The 20,634-nt window shown below is 46.2% G+C and overlaps 1 protein-coding gene across 4 annotated transcripts; it reads left to right on the top strand.

The window, feature by feature from the left end:
* Positions 1–1,347: 1,347 nt before the first annotated feature.
* chd8 (chromodomain helicase DNA binding protein 8) lies at positions 1,348–17,861 on the top strand. 4 transcript variants are annotated; one of them, XM_079173199.1, is made up of 39 exons: positions 1,348–1,403; positions 2,522–3,495; positions 3,633–3,938; positions 5,012–5,125; positions 5,271–5,764; positions 5,906–6,017; positions 6,290–6,493; positions 6,628–6,696; positions 6,792–6,847; positions 6,945–7,062; positions 7,166–7,249; positions 7,394–7,531; positions 7,619–7,740; positions 7,989–8,232; positions 8,317–8,493; positions 8,783–8,926; positions 9,046–9,144; positions 9,242–9,401; positions 9,686–9,896; positions 9,998–10,193; positions 10,304–10,474; positions 10,592–10,885; positions 10,999–11,219; positions 11,313–11,515; positions 11,627–11,783; positions 11,871–11,960; positions 12,090–12,193; positions 12,513–12,636; positions 12,865–12,940; positions 13,062–13,333; positions 13,672–13,907; positions 14,104–14,784; positions 14,870–14,973; positions 15,097–15,318; positions 15,521–15,616; positions 16,046–16,159; positions 16,303–16,404; positions 16,500–16,604; positions 16,738–17,861. In XM_079173199.1, exons 2-39 carry the CDS (start codon positions 2,623–2,625, stop codon positions 17,101–17,103), a joined length of 7,659 nt encoding a protein of 2,552 aa, XP_079029325.1. In that variant the 5' UTR covers positions 1,348–1,403; positions 2,522–2,622; the 3' UTR covers positions 17,104–17,861. The 4 variants fall into 4 exon arrangements, with proteins under 4 accessions (XP_079029325.1, XP_079029324.1, XP_079029323.1 ...); XM_079173198.1 differs by having other exon boundaries at positions 14,867–14,973; XM_079173197.1 differs by having other exon boundaries at positions 6,287–6,493.
* Positions 17,862–20,634: the final 2,773 nt, after the last annotated feature.

Below are 20,634 nucleotides of genomic sequence, written 5' to 3'. Positions count from 1 at the left end.
GACAGTGCCACGGCAGCTGTTTGTAAATATAGCTCTCACCAGCAGAGTTAGCGTTGGCGTGGACCAAGCAGACCAGCATGGGGCAGAGTGTAAATGTGGTGAATAGCGGATACTCCTCGCAGGGCCGCAGACAGATGGAGGCCTTGGCGACCAGGCAGGCTCTTCTCTACAGGGCTGCCATGGATAAAGTGTAGTGTGCTGTCACATGCAGTCACTTTCACTTCCCTGGTTCATGACCATCTCTCTCTCTCTCCGTCTGTCTGTCTGTCTTGTGTCAGAAAAACACCCGACCCTATTCCCATGCAGATAATTAGGGCTTCTGGTAGTCTTTTCCCATTTTTTTGTAGTATGACAGCTCATAAATATTTAGCTGATGAGAACAGAAATGGTGATATAAAAATGAAGGCCAGAGTAAGTAACTCAGGGGCCCCAGTGCCAGGGGGACATGCAAAAGCTGTAGGTTCCCAGTGCAACAATTGGTTTGTGGTAACATTAGTTGTTTCTTGTTGTATTGTAAATAGTAAAAAATTGCACAACTAAAATACAATATCATCTTACATGCTAAAGACCTTCACGTTGGCTTTATTACCTGATCTCGAGGGCCTGTCCTTAAGAGAGAGGGGGGCGGGGGGGTTACAGGGGCCCCTTTATGCCCAGGTGCACTCTATAGCCATTCTCTAAAACAGCCAAAACAGCTAATAATCATATTTCAGTCTGGCGGCACTAGAGGGCGCCAAACCCCCAGTCACAGAGAACGGAATTACTAATTGAAGCACACAAATCACATTGGTACCTGGTAGAAAGCTGTTGTTGATACCTCAATATGTAATAATACTCAATAGAAACCCGTCAATGTGCCCACGGGGTTTCGATGTGTGTCTTTAGGTAATAAAGCAATATCACAAGGTAAGGATAATTGCTGAGCTGAAGCCAATGTAATAAAGCCCTGAAAAAACCCTGACATTGTCATTCACAAACGGGCCTCTCGGGTTGCACAGTCCATTAACCCTTTCAGGTGATTATAACACCGTCTATTTTTCTCCAGTCAGCTCTAACGGGCCTGTGCTTTCTAACGTGAGCATCTATGGCTGTAAAACGGCAACGTTGGAGATCACTTAGTCAAATGATTCCAGCTAGGCCGCATTTATTGCTTTTTCAACCTAACTATGGCTCTCATCCCGCCCAGAAGCGGCCGCGAATGTGACGGATTGCTCCTCCTACCAATGAAATAGCCGTATGCTGCCGGCTCGAGAGGAAACGGACCAATCACCGTTTGATAGCCTACGAGGGGCACGCATTCTACGCTTTCTCTGGCAAGAATGTTAGTTCCTGCTCTTCCCTGGCCGTTTCCTGTAATCGTACAGTGTTGTGAGACGGAGAAAGCCATGTGTGTCGATGCAAAGGTAAATTTAGCACCCCGAAATTATTACTGTGAGAGTTGGGGCAGTGGATATGATGGTTATTTTCATGTATTTTTGCCGAAAAATAGACGCGGACCAACCGAAACAATATTGCGGCCTAACCCGTGTCTGAACGTTGACGAGCAATGGTTATTGTGGCACGTTGCTTTGGTTTGGTCCGGTTTGTTGATGAGGTTGAAGGAGTCCGGTGGACTGACTGGTTGGTAGTAAATGACAGAGAAGGGAGGAAAGGGTTCCAGACGTACAACACATCATGTTTATTGGCCTCAATATGCTTTCGGTGCCACGCACCCTTTTGTAAGAGGCACATCTTAGTCGCGGTACAGGCTAATGCTAGCCGACGGTTTAGTGAGAAAGACTGCAATACGACCAGAGAGGAAAGCATCCCACCTCTCCCACATCAGTACCCTCCTCGTCTGACTTCACCACCAACTATTTATATTCTTAACATTCTCCGAATGTTCCCAAAGTAGCGTAGCTTTGTATTTAGCTACTGAAGCTAGCTGTGCTTGTTTTTAAAGCTTATATGACATTGAAAGCGTTTTATGGACAAGGTGGCAATGAGTTGTTATTTTCAAAAACATTTTTTTTTTTTTTACAATCTGTTGGCAATCTTTAGTTTACTGGACGTTATATGTCATTTAAAAAAAACATGTTTTAGTTCATAATTATGATTTAGTGGTGTGAGGCACTTAACTCGCTGTACAGTAAATGTGATAATTTCAGTCACAGTTCTTATGATGAATAGATATGTGTGTGTTCATGTGAAAGTTGTCTGTGATTTAGTCAACAATGTATTCGTTCTGTGCATTAGGAACCACACGTGAATGTGTGGTGTTGATGGGCATCAAATAAACTAAAGTGGAGCTTAAAAAGGAGACCAGGACCAAAACCTTCAGGACTGCCTTTTGCCATGTAGGGCCACATTTGTTACTGATATCTTTGTACAATCAAACACACGTGTCCTAACCACTGATAAGACCCACCACATTTCAGTTGTGTACAGATTTGAGCTGCATAATCATCAGTGTAGCATTTGTTTGTATTATGCTAACGTGTTTTTTTTGTGCTTTATTGACACGTTTCTCCTCTTTTACCAGCTGTTTACTTGAAAGTTGAGAAGAACTGGCCTGCAAAAATTTAGCTTCCATCTCGGAGTCTTTTTAACTCTGTGCCCGTCTCCCTGTGTGGAGTGGGCAAGATGGCAGACCCCATCATGGACCTCTTTGAGGACACGCCCCTGTTTAACCTGGATGCCCTACCGGACGACTCCTTCTCTCAGGGCTCCTCGGACCCTGTGGAGGAGGCCCTCAAGCTGGCGTTGGGCCAAGTGGACCCACCGACCGAGTCTGAGCTCATGCTCGGCGTTTCCGTAGCAGCTCCCGCCATCCCGGAGCCTGCCCCCGTTCAACTCCCCACACTGCAGCCGATGCCAGTGGCGACTGCTCAGACTGTTTCCATAGCTGCGGCTCCCACTGTAGCCCCGGTCCCTGCTCCTGCACCAGTTGATACTTTACCTCAGATCCAGGTCCAGACCACCATACCCACCAGTAGCACTGTGCTGCTGAGCACACCTCTGACAGTTTCCAGCTCCCCAATCACCACCACTGCCACCACGCAGCAGATCACACAGATAACTCATCAGCTCACTCCGCAGCAGTTAGCTGCCATCACGCAACAGGCCGGTGGCAAAATTGTCATACTCAAAGGTCCCCAGGGTCAAGCCCAGGTGCTGCAGACTGTGTCAGGAGTCACAGGCCAGACGGGTGGGAAGGTCATCCGTGTGTTGTCTGGCACTCCTCTTAAGTCCGGCATGTCCATACTGCAGGGGGGTACGGTCTTGAATCAGGCCAGCCCGGGACAAGCTCAAATCAAGATGGGTGCTGCTGGGGTGCAGAGGCTGCTTCAGTCTCCCAACGGGCCAGTGAAACAGATGTTGTTGACCTCTATGCCCCAGCAGACACAAGGCCAGACCATTCAGCTGCAGATTCCTTCCCAAGCACAGATGGCTCAAGGCCAAGTCCAGACCCAAGGCCAGGTGCAGCTCCAGCCAGCCATGCAGGCCCAAACACAGGTAAGCACTACTTCTTCTGCCACAGCAGGCAGACCACAAGGTGACGCTTGAATCCAGCAATGGTCCAAGCTGTGTGTTTAGGTCAGTCTTTTTTCCTGAGTGTCATAATGAGTCTCATTCTGCGTGTCTGATGGTAGGGTGGCGAACCAAAGCGGATCACACTGGTTCTCCAGCAGCCTTCCCAGGCTGGCACTGCTGCCTCAGTGGGTCAAGGCCAGCAACAGCTGACACAAATCCAGCAGGTTCAGACAACCCAAGGGGGCCAGCAGCAGGTCCCAACCAGACTGGTGCTGGGGCAGCTCCCGGGAGGCAAACTGGTTATCCAGGGAAGCCAGCTAGCAGCCCTGACCCAGGCTCGGGCCGGCCAGGCTGGGGGGCAGCCCAAAGTCCTCACAATTCAGCTGCAGGTGCAGCAGCAGCCCAACCAACAAGGAGGGATTAAGGTGAGAAAAAATATAGTTTGGAGATTCCTTTAATCAGATTAGTGGTTTCCCTCCAGTACATGCATTTTTTTTTTCTTCTTCTCTTGTTTGTGGCAAATCACTCGAGATCTGATGTTCTCTCTTGTGATAGCGTGGAGGGCTGTCTCCATGCAAGCTGCTAGTTTTCTATTGATGCCTTTGGAAGGGTGTGTGGGAGGTCTTGCATTTTACTGATAATAATAGAAGCAATTGTAATTCCCAATACACTCAATATTGACATTTGTCTACTTACAGTCACATTTTCAACCATTCCCCAGTAGTCAATTCTTTCAAATGGTCTATTTCTGTAATCTGACCCCCGGGTGACATGTTGCTGCCCGGCAAAATGCCACCAACAACAAATGTGGCTCTGCGTGACCGATGTTTTAGTTTGTGTTACACTAGAGTTGTTGTTTCTGCTTGTTTTAGACGGCCACACTTAATATTGCATGTGCTGTTACATTACACCACAAAGGAACAATGGCTACCTTTGTGTGGTAGCGATGAATATTCCCACATTGGCTCCGCAAACTAGTATCCATTAGCAGTTTAATGTTAAAGCTTGCTCCTGTTATTAGCCATGTAAGGACATTCATGGTTTTGAATGTGTCGGTACACTGTAGCCAGTGAATATCTGATGTGGCCAAGTGCAAGAAAATGAATGAAGATTCTTTGTTGCATAAGACTGAATGGTTTTAGGTTAAAAATGTGGCTCTTTGTATCGAGCAGTACGTCAAATTGATTGTTTGCTCTCAAAATGTACATACCCTCCAAATAATGTACCACATTTTATTTCCACATAAACTATAGTCATAATGACTTTTCTAAATGATCACATCATTTAAGGTAGAGATTTACATCTTGAGTGTGCCTCTGTTTAGTTCACTGCTGTTTTATACTCTCACGGCTATATTTTGCACCACCTTATGCCAACATGGCAGCATTTTGGGATGTGTACCCTACCTGCTTCACTGTGTTACATCTAACGTTGGCTTTTCTACGGTTGTTTTTAGAGGGGGCTGTGGCTTCACATGTCTGTTCTTTCACTCTTACAGTACCAGCTGGTCTCAGGAGGCGGCAATACTGGCAGCCCACAGGTGTTGCAGATCACGCAGGGCCAAGGAGGACAGAGGGTTGCGGTGCCAATCAAAATGCTTCTGCAGCCACAGGTAGACCTCCAGATGTGCATAGACATTCCCTATTTTTATATACATGCATACTATAATATAAAGGGCGGGGGGGGGGGGGGGGGGCCTTAAGTGTTTCTGTGTGGCAGAAGGTTTTCTGCATTCTCACACATTCTCCTTCACACAGACAACCTCTGCTGGCGGCACGGTCTCTGTGGTGAAGGTCATCAGCACGTCGGCCGCAGGCCCCTCCACTACAACCACGACTCCGTCCCAGGCCATCCGCATCACCAAGGCCCCTGGCGAGCCTGCCGCTGTGCGGCGGGTGGAGATCCTCTGCAAGCAGGAGAAAGCGAACCGTATCGTGGCTGAAGCTATAGCTCGGGCCAAAGCGCGGGGCGAGAAGAACCTGCCCAGAGTCCTGAACCAGGATGAGCTTCCAGCCACACAGACCTCCCCAGAATTGGGGGGCACTGTGACTGTGGTGTCCACGGCTAAGAAAAAGTCCAGCGGAGGAGGAAGCAAGAAGAAAAGTCCTGTAGCTGGAGGAACGACTCCCAAAACCACAGGCGGGGGCGACAAAAAGAGCAAAGTGAAGACGCCAGGAGGAACGACTGGAGTGGCTGGAGGCACAGTCGTAGCCGGGGCCGGGAACAAGAGCAAAAGCAAGACTAAGACAAAGTAAGTGATACTCCATGTGTGAGAGGGGGAAGCATTTAATTCTAACGTGTTTGGAAATGCTTTGTAGAAAACAATTTTCCTAACTCTACACTACTTCACGCTGCCTTTGTTTGTCCTCTCTCTCCCTCCACCTTCCCGCAGCACTATTACTCTAGTGGGAGCAAAGAAAAGAAAGCGCAATGCGTCCTCAGACCACTCTGATGGCGAGTTGAGCCCTGCCTCACCTGCTGCTCTGGATGATGATCTGATTACGGTACAAACTCGTACATGGTCACATAAATAAGAATTGGATTAGAAAAATGGTCAGCAGACTGCCAACGTTGACTGTAATTGTCTACATTGTGCATGCTGTAAAGGAGGGTTTTGACTCAATGTTTCAGCTGACTCGTACTATCAACACAATTTACAAAGCATGCCTCTATTTTTTTTTGTCTGAGTTGATGTTTGTTTTGGTGGATCTTCATCTGCTTGACCTTTTTCTTTGAAAACACACTGAATATTATACCTCTGCCTTCTGGCCAGAAGAGGCGCTCCAATCGCGTGGTGAAGAGAAAGAAGTACACAGAGGACCTGGACATCAAGATAACGGATGATGAGGATGAGCAGGAAGATGTAGACGTTACTACAACTGCGGCGGCTGTGGCCTCCATCAGCGGCGGGACGGCAGCGCAGCTTAAACAGGAACTGGAGCTGGATGTCGACGGACAGCCCAGCATGCAGTTCTTTGTGGTGAGTTTAAATGTACTGTAACAAATGTATTTCTTCTCTGGTGAGATTAAAGGGATTGTCATGAAGAGATAGACCCTGATTGAAATTGAGTGGGTTTGTCTTCAGTGTTTTACTTTTTAATTTTCTTTTTACAGGAAAACCCAAGTGAGGAAGATGCTGCCATTGTAGACAAAATTCTGTCTATAAGGTTGACCAAGAAGGAAGTATGTATATTCCATTTATTTATTCCAGTACAAAGCTTTGATTTAATTTAATTTTGAGAATAATCAAAATCCCAAAACTTGTATTTGTCTTTAAGGTGACCCAAAACCAGTATACCACTGTTGAGGAGTTCTTTGTGAAATACAAGAACTAGTAAGTTTCGATACCTCACTGAACACCTTTGACCTTTGCTATTTCTATCTCTTGAGGAGACATTTAAATGAGTGAAACCCGACTCTTTTGTTCTCAGTTCATACTTGCACTGCGAGTGGGCCAGTTTGAATCAGCTGGAGAAAGACAAGAGGATCCATCAAAAGATCAAGAGGTTCAAGACCAAGAAAGCACAGATGAGGCATCTCTTCCAGGAGGTGAGGGCGGAGCAGATCCTGAAACCTCTTGTTTTAGGATGCAGTTAAGCTGCTTTGATCTATAACTATTTCTACTGTGTCTGACCCTGTGGTTCTGTTTTAGGATGAGGAAGCTTTTAACCCAGACTATGTAGAGGCGGACAGGATCCTGGACGTGTCCCACAGTGTGGACAAGGACAACGGCGAGGTGAGAGACTCACTTTTACAGCTGGACACAAGAGCTCAGCTGTTCCTCTCTTGGCCATGATGCTTGTGCTTTTTTTCTTTCGTCTTTTATTAATTAGCATGTTTGCAATAGTTTAAAAAGTAGCTTTCCCTCTTTTCCCTCTAGCCCGTTATCTACTACTTGGTGAAGTGGTGCTCTCTGCCTTATGAGGACGCCACTTGGGAACTGAAGGAGGACGTGGACGAGGGCAAGGTCGAGGAATTTAGCAAAATCCAAAACCGACCACCTCGCCTGAAGAGAACGGTGAGCAGTCGAGTGGAAGACGGCAAGGTGCCATTTTTAATTCCATGTTCTCTTCTGCTCACGCATTTCTCCCCTCTCCGTCCTCAGCCACGGCCGCCTGCCAGTGCATGGAAGAAGTTGGAGGAGACCACAGAGTACAAGAATGGCAACATACTGCGAGAGTACCAGCTTGAAGGAGTCAACTGGCTGCTCTTCAACTGGTACAACAGGTATTAATCACACACCGTCCATGTGTTGCCTTTAGCAAAGTGTATTTTGAAGCCACATCGAACTGGATTGGCGCTGTTATATAAATAGGCGCAGTAGCAACTTTCGGATTATTGTTACTTTAGGATTGTAGTACAGCATAACATGAAGAAGGCATTGTGTCCTGGTCAAAGTTAGTCCAGTTGGAATGATCCTTGTTAATCGCTTCTCCCAATGATTCACTTATTCCTCGCTGTTTCTTGTCTCTCAGACAGAACTGTATCCTGGCAGATGAGATGGGTCTGGGTAAGACCATCCAGTCTATCGCGCTGCTGTTTGAGGAGTACGCTGCCGGCATCCAAGGCCCTTTCCTGGTCATTGCTCCCCTCTCCACCATCACCAACTGGGAGAGGGAGTTCTGCACATGGACCAACATGAACGCCATCGTCTACCACGGCAGCCTGGCCAGCCGACAGATGATCCAACAGTATGAGATGTACTTCAAGGACGACAAGGTGGAGTTATTGGTTTACGATTGTTATTGATTAACTTTACTGATGGTAAACGTGTCTAATGAAAATGCTCAATTCTGTCTACAGGAGCACTTGATCCCAGGTGCGTACAAGTTTGACGCCCTCATCACGACATTTGAGATGGTGTTATCCGACTGCCCAGAGCTGAGGGAGATCTCCTGGCGCTGTGTGATCATTGATGAGGCCCATCGCCTCAAGAATCGCAACTGCAAGCTGTTGGACAGCTTGAAGATGCTGGATGTGGTGAGTGGACCTCAGCCGAATCTGGATTTTGGAACAAAACCAACCTTCAAATGCGCAGAGATTAACGGGATGCTGGTCGTTTGAATGGCTAAAACTTAGTTCTTATTTCCTGGTTATTTCTTCTGAATTGTCCCCGGCTTTTAAACTTTTCTTTTTTCTTTTTTTTTTTTCTTCCCTCTCTGCCTGAATATTTGGTCCTACCTAAACCTTCCTCCCTCCCTATCTCTCCCTCCCTCTGTCCTTCTCTATCTATCTTACGCTTGTGTTCTGCTCTTGTGTTTTCTTCCAGGAACATAAGGTGTTGTTGACCGGCACTCCTCTCCAGAACACTGTGGAGGAACTCTTCAGCCTGCTTCATTTCCTGGAGCCTGCTCAGTTTGCTTCTGAGACTGAATTCCTCAGAGACTTTGGAGACCTCAAAACAGAGGAACAGGTGTGAAATACACACTCACCCTCATATTCACACACACAATGTTCTTTGTCTTGGTATTTGGTAGCAGTCACTGAGCAAATCTTCTTCTCGTTAAAAAAATGTTTTTCATGGGTCCACAGGTTCAGAAGCTGCAGGCCATCTTGAAGCCCATGATGCTACGAAGGCTCAAAGAGGATGTTGAGAAGAACTTGGCACCCAAACAGGAGACCATCATTGAGGTTAGTGTAAATGGTGCACATGCAATGTAAACTCTTTGTGTTAGGAAAGCTGAACAACTCAAAAAAGGTAACAATTTGATTCTTTGTTTACTCTCAGGTTGAGCTGACGGATGTCCAGAAGAAGTACTACCGGGCCATCCTGGAGAGGAACTTCACTTTCCTCAGTTTAGGGGCAAGCAGTAACAGCAATGTCCCCAACCTGCTCAACACTATGATGGAGCTACGAAAGTGCTGCAACCACCCCTACCTCATCAATGGTAGTGCATCAGAATATGAACTCAATATTAGCTCTTCGTCCGTGCTGTCTGCATGTATGTTTGTTAGATTCAGCCTAGAAAATATCTACTTCAAATAGTAACTTTTGGAGGGCAATTCCAAGTAGTATTAACATCAACAAAAAAAACACAAGTCATTGTAGTATACATTTATTTTTTGCCATTTTACAGATGGAGCATATGTTCTCTAAAGCCACCAACAAGCGGTCTGAGCTGCATTTGCTTGTGAAAGGCTAGCATTCTAACATTGTCCCTCTTGTGTCCAGGCGCGGAGGAGAAGATCGTCGCTGAGCTGCGGGGGGTGTACGACCCCATGGCGCTCGACTTCCATTTGCAGGCCCTGATTCGGTCGGCCGGCAAGCTGGTGCTACTGGACAAGCTGCTGCCTCGCCTCAAGGCTGGTGGCCACAAAGTGCTCATCTTCTCCCAGATGGTGCGCTGCTTAGACATTCTGGAGGACTACCTCATCAACAAGAGGTAAAAAGGCTAAAAAGTTTTTATTATTAAATATTGCCATAACTGTTCAAGTATTATGAGGAGTTATGTGATGTGTTCATGTTCATTTATTTTTTTAACAGATACCTTTATGAGCGAATTGATGGCAGAGTGCGTGGGAACTTACGACAAGCTGCCATCGATCGCTTCAGCAAGCCAGACTCGGACCGCTTTGTCTTCCTGCTGTGTACCCGTGCTGGCGGCCTGGGCATTAACCTCACTGCTGCTGACACCTGTGTTATATTTGACTCTGACTGGAACCCTCAAAATGACTTGCAGGTACAAGATTGTACTGTTCTTCTTTCTGGTCTAAAGATAGTTCAATGAGACTGCAACAACAAACTTTATATTGAATTCTTTGTTTACTCTCTTACGTGTGTTTTTATCAGGCCCAGGCTCGGTGTCATCGTATTGGTCAATCTAAGGCGGTCAAGGTCTACCGCCTGATCACTAGGAACTCTTATGAGAGGGAGATGCTGGACAAAGCAAGCCTGAAGCTTGGCTTGGACCGTGCCGTCCTGCAGAGTATGAGTGGCAGCAAAGAACCCAACGTCAACGGGGTAAGAATGTTGTATCACATCTTTTTAATATAGTATTTGCATCTTTTATTTAGAAATATTAGTTTGCTTAATCCAGTTTGGGCTGCTTGTGTAAATGACATCTGTGTCGCCTCCAAGCAAGTACAGCAGTTCTCCAAGAAGGAGATTGAGGACCTGCTGAGGAAGGGAGCCTACGCCGCCATCATGGACGAAAATGATGAAGGCAGTCGCTTCTGCGAGGAGGACATCGACCAGATCCTTCAGCGGAGAGCCACCACCATCACCATAGAGAGCGAGGGCAAGGGCTCCACCTTCTCCAAGGCCAGCTTCGTGGCCTCTGAGAACCGCAATGACATTGCCCTCGATGACCCGGAATTCTGGCAGAAGTGGGCCAAGAGAGCCGACTTAGACATGGACTCCATGACCAGAAAGGTAAGTGCAGGTTTTTATTTTTTTGTGAAGATCAAGTTTTACAGTGCCACTGCATATATATTGCTCAGATAATGTAATATGTAGTTGACTAAAGATTTCTTTGTTCTCCACAGAACACCCTTGTGATTGACACTCCCAGAGTCCGCAAGCAGACCCGCCAGTACTCCACTTTACGAGGTGAAGGTGGAGACCTGTCTGAACCAGACAGCGACGATGAGTATCCACCGGCCAATTCCAGACAGTCGCGTTCCTCGCGGCGCGCCGACCGCCACAGCGGAGGAGGCTACGGCCGCACTGACTGTTTCCGGGTGGAGAAACACCTGCTTGTCTATGGGTGCGTAGGCTTTGCTGCTCGATTTCTCAATCTAGACTTAGAACGTTTGTCCCTTGTTCTCACTCTGTGACCTGTTCTCTTCTTGTTCTCCAGTTGGGGTCGCTGGAAGGACATCTTATCCCATGCCAGATGTAAGCGTCGTCTGAGTGAGCGCGACGTGGAGACAATCTGCCGAGTCATCCTGGTCTTTTGTCTGCTCCACTATCGTGGAGATGAGAACATCAAGAGTTTCATCTGGGAGCTCATCACACCGCCAGAGAACGGCCGCGAACCGCAAACACTACTCAACCACTCTGGTAGGAGCGTCGCACAGAATCACCCGCACAATGTGTTACTTCCATCCATGATCTTTGGACCCTTTCTTGTTGTCATTTGAAATTAACTGTATAATGTTTATCTCTGCCTAGGCCTGTCTATCCCTGTCCCAAGAGGCAGGAAGGGTAAGAGAGTAAAGGCCCAGAGCACGTTTGACGTCCAGAAGGTGGAGTGGATCCGCAAGTACAACCCTGAAACCCTGCTGCTGGACGAAAGCTACCGCAAACACCTCAAGCACCAGTGCAACAAGTCAGTGAAGCACAATCGGCTGTATGTGTCCGCATGAAAACATTGTCATCAGTGTTCAAACGCTAAACCTCTCCTCTCTTACCGCAGGGTGTTGCTGAGGGTGCGCATGCTCTACTACCTGAAACAGGAGGTGATCGGCGAACATGCAGACGCTGTCCTGAAAGGGGCTGACAGCAGGTATCTAATGCTGCCCTTTGTACATTCAGACACGCACACAGGCTCTATTACTGAAGTTCACTGTGATCCACTCAAACACACACAGTGTGCCATGCGTTCACTTATTTTATTTCATTTCTTTTTTCTCAGGGACGTCGATATCTGGATGCCGGAGATGGAGCAGCAGGAGGTCCCTGCAAGATGGTGGGATACTGAAGCAGACCGCTCACTGCTTGCTGGCGTATTTAAACATGGTAGGTTTTCTCTCTCTATAAGCTCAAAACAGCATAGTGTAAGGATTTGTTATAGCTTAAAGGGACAGTGTGCAGAATGTGGTTGCAGTTTGCAACCAACTGACGACCCCCCCCCCCCCCCCCCCCCCCCCCCCACACTCAACCCTCCCTTTTCAAGACTGTAACCGTCCTCACCATGAACACACTGCTTAGAAAGTCAGCGAGATGGTTTCGGTTGTGGTCATGTTCACCATTATTGTAACGTGTCGAGCAGCTGCAGTTTCCTCCGTTCTGGTACTTTTTATTAACCACTGTGCCTCGACTCTTTCTCTATTACCAGGTTATGAGATGTACACCACCATGCGGGCTGATCCCTGCCTCTGCTTCCTGGAGAGAGCTGGTCGACCTGATGACAAGGCCATCGATGCCGAGCAGCACACTGGTGATGCCGAGCTGGGTGATGAGTGAGTTATCTTGGCTAATGGCCAATTACAACTTATTAGTCTATAGATTTATGGCAGACTTGCACGTTAACTTGTTATTGTGACATTGCAGGCATTTTTACATTTGTTAGTTTCAAAGTTTTGCTTTCATTGTAACTTGAAAATGTCTTATAATGAACTATATGAAATGTGTTGAATAGTGATGTCCCTTTCCCTGCTTAATGGTGCCTAATTGTTTGTATTGTGTAGTCCTGATTATGATAAGTACTCAGAGGACCCGGAGTTCAAGCCTGCATCAAGACACGCCAAAGATCTTTTTGATGAGGTAGGAATCTGAGCCGTCACATTGAAGCCGTTCTGTCTGCACTCGTCGTTTTTTTTATTTTTGCTAAGCAAGCAATCGCGATAAGCAGTTTAATGATTCTCTATTTGACCTCGTCTTCCAGCCTGATTCCATGAACGTGGACGATGAGATTTCCGTGGAAGACAAGGTGGGCCCAGTGCTCGCGGAAAGCTTTTCCATCCAGAGCGGTGCGTGTGACTGGCCCTCGAGCTCAACACTTACAGCGCGGTTGCGGCGACTGATCACAGCTTACCAGCGCAGCTACAGGCAGGAGCAGCTGAAGATCGAAGCCGAGGCGAAGGGCGACCGCAGGCGCCGGCGGTGCGAACAGGCCAGCAAGCTGAAGGAGATTGCGCGGCAGGAGCGCCAGCAGAGGTACACCGTCGTTCACTTTATTGTTTTACATCATTATTTTGTCGAGGATTATACGTTACCATATGAACAAAAGTTATGTTTACATTCAGTGTTACTCACCGAAATGCTTTGTTTGTATCCTTGAGGTGTAACAAGCGTGATTAATGCAATCCCTTCCTCTTAAAACCTCATTCATTATTAAACCTGTATTGTTTTTTACATTATGTTAATAGCTCAATGAAGACCTAAAACATCTTCTTTAGGGATGAGCCAATATGTTTTATTCTTCTCTTTTATAGATATTCAGTAAACATTCCTTCTCGTCCTTTACTTCACTTGCCTTTCTGTCTTGCTCCCAGGTGGACACGTAGGGAGGAATGCGACTTCTACCGCGTGGTGTCGACTTTTGGTGTGGAGAAGATAATAAAAAAGGAGCAAGGTCTTCCTGAGGCCGGAGATCCCGATTTTGACTGGAACCACTTCCGGACCTTTGCTCGTCTGGATAAGAAAACGGACGAGAGCCTCAGTCGATACTTCCGCTCTTTCGTTGCCATGTGTCGGAGAGTTTGCCACCTGCGCCCAGGCCGCGGTGACGGTAATTACCTGACCTAACTCACGCTGCCAAAAGCTCGGCTTAGCGACTTGAGCAGCAGTTAAAAGTGTTTGATGCTTACTTTTTGTGACAGCTCACACAACACCATGTACTTGCACATGTCCTCTTTCTAAAAACCTGGATTTATATGTATTAATATGTATATATAAGTAAATATCTCTTGTCTCGTCCTGCTCAGAATCATCAGAGCTTTCCCAGACTGTCGCCCCCATCACTGAGGAGCGTGCTTCCCGAACCCTGTACCGCATTAGCCTCCTGCGTCGCCTCCGCGAGAGAGCGCTGCCCCACCCGTCCCTGGAGGAGCGTCTGCATCTGGCTCCGACCAGCTCCGAGCTGCCCACTTGGTGGAATATTCCAGAACATGATCGTCAGCTGATGCTGGGCGCCGCGCTGCACGGTGTCAGCCGCACTGAGCTCTCCATCTACTCGGACCCGCAGTTCACCTTCAATCAGGCTCGGGAGGAGTTCATCCAGAACCAGCAGTCCCTGCCACCCCCACCTGAAGCACCGACCATCATGCCCCTCAGCCAGCTGAAGACTGTGGAGGAGGTGCCTGTTGTGAAGGTGGAGGTATTTAAAGAGGAGGCCCGGTTGCTTGGAGGTGAAATCAGCGCTGAACTGCAGAGTACGCCCTTGAGTCACCACGACGGCAAGGCACGAGCGCAGGGCTGGAGCCTCAAGAGGAGCAGGGGGAGGAGCAGCAAAACGGGAGGAAGGAAGGGAGAGGGAGAGGGAGGAGGGGGAGGAGGAGGAGGAGGAGGGTCGGATTCTGACTCTGATTCCGATTCTGGCTCGTCGTCCTCTGGGCGATCCGGCAGCAGTGACGAAAGCGGAGAGAGTGAGGAAGAGGCGGAAAGAGGTACGTTTGTAGTTATAGAGAGAAAAGATGAACGCTTCAAGAATAAACTCAACAATTCATTATGTTCCCTTTTTCTTCATAGCAGGCATGAAGCTGGGTGACGTGGATGAAGAAAATAGTTTACTCTCTATGACTCTATCTCAGGATGGCATTCCTCCTCCTGATCCTCTCAGGGTGGACTGGCCCAAGGTAATTAATGCACACTTCACAAAATATGATTAAAGCATTTCTCATGAAGGAATAAACAACATGTTTATTTTTGTTGTCGTGAATGACCGATACATTGGGCTCCTTTTTTTTTTTTTGTGCCAGGACCGCGTGTTAATCAACCGCCTGGACAATTTGTGTACGCTGATGCTGACTGGTCAGTGGCCCTCAGGGCGGCGCTACGTGCCCGAGGCTCAGCTCAACCCGAGCTCGGAGCTGGCGGCAGACGAGATGGCCTACACGAGGGTGATCCGTAAACCCAGCGCCACGCCCGGTGTCCCCGGGGAAGACGGAGAAGATGGAGAGTTCACTGTCAAGCTCCTTAAGGTGAGTCGACAGTGGAGGATGAAACGATGTTCTCCGAGGAAAATATTCAAATATATTTGCAAATAAAATCATTTTAACTCTATGACGGTCTGCCAGAAATAATTTGAGTCTGTTTAAAGTCAGAGACGGACACGACAAGGTGCAGCTGTGATGTGTAGGTCATGGCTAATTTTCGAGGTCTCTCTGTTTGTGGCACTGTCAGGAGGAGGGGCTGAAGCTGACCTTCTCTAAGCACTCCCTGATGCCCAACGGGTCGGGGGGGGAGAGCAGTGGCCGCAAGAGGCGCAAGGACCAAGAGGTACGTGTGTCGGATCTACAGCCGACAGGGGGCGACTGTGGCTCAGTGGTAGAGCGGTGTCGTCATTCAGTCAGAGGATCGGCGGTTCGACCGCTAGTCCATGACGATGTGTCTTCGGGCAAGATGCTTCACCCCTAAATTGCTCCCGTAGGCTGTGCCTGCGGTGTATGAATGGATGTGAATGGTTAGTTTGAGTCCTGATGGGCAGGTGGCAGCTTGCATGGTAGGCCCTGCCATCAGTGTATGACCGTGTGTGTGAATGGGTGAATGATGACATGTAGTGTTAAAGCACTTTGAGTAGTCAGAAGACTAGAAGAGCGATATACAAGTACAGTTGTATGTGCTCCACTCTAGTACAGGAAGAGTTGGATGCAAAAACCAAACTGCCTTGGATTTAGTTTAACTTTTTTCTGGCTGTCTCTCTTTTAGTTATCAGACCCAGATGGACTCAGTGATCCACTGGAGCGTGCTCCTCGGCGCAGGGACCCTCCCACCTGGTTAAAGGAGAACCCAGATTATGAGGTGGAGGGAGACATGCTGGAGGTATATATTGGTGATATGGAACAGGACCAAGTGTCAATTCATTTTGCCGTGCTTATTATAAGGCCCTGCTCTCCGGCTGGTAAGGAAACAAAATATCCTAACTAAGTTTCCGCCGTATTACATAATTTGTCTTGTTTCCTCAGCTTCTCGTGAACAGGAGCAAGCGGAAGAGGAGGAGGAGGGCAGATAAACCCCTGACAGGCAGTGAGAAGGTCAAAGTCATCAACATGAGGACGGGAAAGAAGGTGAGACATGCAGCCATCGGCATCATCGAATTGATTTGTTGGCGGTGTGTTATCTCTCACCGACAGACTGACATCCAAATGTTTCTCCTCTGTAGGTCGGCGCTGCCTTCTGTCCGATGCTGCAAGACCTGAGGGAATATCTGGAGGAGAATCCTGATAATGCTGTAGCTCCCGACTGGTCCGAAACTGTTCGGAAATCTGTACGTACTCTTGAGATGTTACGTTGTTACCAGACTTTGTTGCGCAGCATTGTTTCACCGATTCTGAAAGACTCTGTGAGAACACATCCCGCCCTCCTCTGTTTGTCTTTCTAATCCTTTTTTCTTTTCACAGGGCTTCCTGCCGGCGACCTTCTTCCACCGACTGCTGACCGAGCACTCGGAGATCCCGAAGAAAAACCGGCGCCGCCACCACCACCACCACCACCACCATCACCACGCTTCAGAGCCCGCCCCTGAAGACCCCACCTTGGACGGAGTGGAAGAGGAGACTCTGGTGTCAGACGGAGCCTACATGATGGATGAGGAGGACCTGGAGACCTCCCATCACTTCCTCACCAGTCCGGACTTTGACGTGAAAATGGAGGGCGGCGACAGCCTTTCCCATGGTGACTATGACAGCTCGGATCAAGAGGCGCTATTGGACGATGTCATCATAGCACAGAAGGACTCTGACTCCTCATCAAGCTCAGAGGATTGACTGAACCCCTCTCGCCGAACACATCGGACTTAGTCCCCTTCTCAACCATGAATCATGTAATTCCTCGGCATTTATTTTTACCCTTTATGTATCAAATTATGGATGAATGTGGGGGTTTTTTGTCGCAACTTTTATTCATTTATTTTATATAGGTATTTTTTGAAAGGAGAAAGGTTTTCTTTTCTTTTTCATCATCACAATTGTGTTTCATCTTTCTCTCCCTGATCCTCCTCGCTGACCTCTGACAAAATGGCAAAAAGCTGAGCTTTCTTTCTTACTTCATGACTCGTCGTTCTCCTCCTCTTCCCTCCAAACCTATTCTTTCCCATGACATTCCCAGCCATGACCAAAAGGGGACCGTTGCTGTACAGATACCCTTTTCTTATCAAATAACCTCAATGCTGGCCCTCAAGCGCTACATGAAACTGGACATGTGTACTGAGCAGAGCCCGGACCCTAAATCCCACAATCTCCCCCCCCCCCCCCCTCCCCCCACCTCGTTTGGTCATGTCTTCTGTGTCCAGACGAGTCTGTGAACTAAAAGGGGATCCAGTGCGTGGATGTACTGTTATTGTTTTCACTCTATGGGAGGGGTGGGGGTTTGAGGGGGAAAATGGCGTATTAGTTACTGAAGCAGTGCTAGGAGGATGGGTGTGTTGTCCAATGTAGAGCTGGTCAATTATGTACTAAGGTGCAAAAGATGACGGCAATGAGTTACTCTTCTTGTTTTATGATCTGAGTGTATCTGTGAAATGAATAACAGCAATCTACAGTGAAAGCAGGTGTGTTTGTGTTATTGTGACTATCACCAAGCAGAGGCAATAAGAAGGTTTACTGTTTGTACACAAGTGTTGTTATATCCACTTCTGGTTAATGACTGTGCCCTATTTATAGCATTTGATAATGCTTCAGAGCTTAAATGACTCCCGTTATGAACTACAGGTTAGTAATGGCAGTAATTTCCACATTCTTTAGACCAATGCAGAACTTAATAGTACTAGATAGTTATTTATTGAGTTAAAAGCCCCTTACATAGCCACTGATACACTGCAGTTCATCACAAAAAATTATGAATCTTTCTAAAACAAGGTAGCTGAGGTATGTAATTGGGCTATATGGATACTACACATCACGAGAGGCCTTGCTGCCTGAAAGGCTGAACTCTGAGGAGTCCTGTAAACCACGCGGATGAGGTAGAATTTATTAAAATATTTTGTAAGAGATGGAATGATGCAACTTGCTGAGCCTCGACGATTGAGAAGACAGATTGACAAACGGGATCGAGAACATAAAAGATAAATCAGTCTGGTAACTGATATTAAATTGACTAATTTCTCTTTTACACTACAAACAATTGTGAATGATAATATTGGTAAAAAAAAAAAGCCATTAATCTAACTCATTGATTGCAGCGTCTGTCAGGTAAGTTTCCCACTTTCCTATATTTATATTACGCATTAAAACACGTACCACTCCCAAACCTTTCATTAGTGGTCATGCCGATTTTAACTCAAAACGCTTTCGTAACTACTAAGCTGTTGTGAGTAAAAACAAATATATAACTTTAAATAATAGATACCATACATGTACATTGACAATTAACACAAAATATGATTTATTTTTAAAACACTCGTTTTGAACCTTCAGGGACTACTTCTTCTCCCCTCGCATTAGAGTGGGAGTAAAGAGGCTCTGTGTATTTAGGTGGGGAGCAGGGCAAGCAGGCCATTTGCGTTAAAACAAAATATATTTAATGTAATTTCGAAAATAGATATACCAATAGAAACTAGATCTAGTAATAATATTACAACATAGTCGAGTGCCAGTGAGCATGTATTTGGTGATTTGAAGCCGGTCAAAAGACGTGAAAATCAGGCTAACGGTCCTACGGTAATTCATTCGCCATTGTTCACGTTGTATAATGAACAGTTTAGGGATGTTACCTCATTGGTCTACTTGAACAAATGCAAAATGTGTTCTGCTTGAGTAGAGGAAGTCGAGAGTCGGAAACAGACAGCTCGCCTTCAAAGTAAAAGTTGCGCGTTTTCAAACGTAATTTGCTCCAGTGATCAATTTAATGAGAGCTAAATTAAATAAATTAACAAATAGCCTAAGTAATGAACATAATATATTACTTTGATAAAGTCATATTTCTGCCACTTTCCCACAATTGAATGTGAATAAACTGCCAATGGGCGCAAACACTGAATTATTTGTATGTAATGATTAATTATATCAATTTATTTATTTAAATAAAGGCTTCTTAAACTATTTGGGTGAATGTTTCAGGCTGTAGTGTTGAGACTTGTGATGAGACTGACATGTTTTTTCTCAGATTACTGTTTTTAACAGTTTTAAACAGCCCTCCTCCCAAAGCAGGCTTCTGCAGACCAGTCTTATTGGATGGGACCTTCATTTTACAAGACAGCCATACTGGTGTGTTCAACATGCTAAAGAGCTAATAGTCTGTTGCATTGGTTCCCAATCCAATTCCAGCCTGACGGTTTGCATCCCCCAAGAGCTCCAGAGATCAATCTGAGGGGTCACGAGACAGATAGCATGGTAGCAAAGAAGAAAAGAAGAAAAGAGAACCAATCAATCTGGATCTTGCTCTTGTCTTGTGAGATTAGGAAAAAAATTATAATATTCTAGAGTCAAACTTTCTGTATTTAATGGCAATGAAACTGAAGTCATAGTATTTGGACCACAGTATTTGACCCACATTATATCTTCTCAGCTTGGCCCTTTGACCTTTTCTGTTTAACCATTCAAATCAGGATTTAGGTGTGATAAATGAATCCATGAGGTAGGTGAATTATGGTTAGTGTTTAATAAGAAAGAACCAAAATGTCTGTTTATTTTTCAATTGTCATTATTTATTGCCTCGTGATCAACCCATGCTCACTCTTCCATGTATGTTTGGTTCTTAAATCACATGAATATAACAAGTAAATACATGATGTAATTAGGTTGCAAATTAACCATAAACATCAAATATCAGATAAAATAATCAGCAATCAATACATCTGTATCAATAACATAGATAACTTACAAAGGCACAGGCAAATATGACTAAATCTATGGTTTAAATAGCTACACAGCTCAATATACTGTCTTGTTATTAAGTGTCAGAACAAGCCTAACTTATTTATATTTAAATCACAGATTGTGAATATAAGTTATTGTATCATGCAATCTGCTGACATTATGAAAAACATCAACTGTGCATGACTGTGGATGATAGGAAACTCACACTGAGCACACAGATGTTTAAAGATACGAGATACAGTATTGATCTTTATTGAAATACGGTTTTAGGTAAATTGTACAAATGCTGATCAGCCTTCAACGTTGCAGCTGCAGGTTTTGTTTTCATCACTAGATTCTGCTTGATCACCCTAATGACGTCACGTTTGTAAAAGCCCAAACCTTTCTGAATGAATAGCTCTCTCGCCGGGTGTTACCGGGAGGCTGAGGCTGGTGGATCGTTTGTATGTTTAGTTCTGAAATTACATAAAATAACAAGTAAAT

Source organism: Pholis gunnellus, assembly GCF_910591455.1.
Source record: "Pholis gunnellus genome assembly, chromosome: 14".
NCBI classification, from domain to species: Eukaryota; Metazoa; Chordata; class Actinopteri; order Perciformes; family Pholidae; genus Pholis; species Pholis gunnellus.
This window is presented reverse-complemented; position numbering and strand designations above follow the sequence as displayed.

Coding starts and splice junctions, on each gene's coding strand:
- chd8 (XM_079173196.1), top strand. CDS start 2,623: ATGGCAGACCCCATCATGGACCTCTTTGAGGACACGCCCCTGTTTAAC. Junction 9,402..9,685: donor CCACCCCTACCTCATCAATG/GTAGTGCATCAG, acceptor TCTTGTGTCCAG/GCGCGGAGGAGAAGATCGTC. Junction 10,194..10,303: donor ACCCTCAAAATGACTTGCAG/GTACAAGATTGT, acceptor TGTTTTTATCAG/GCCCAGGCTCGGTGTCATCG.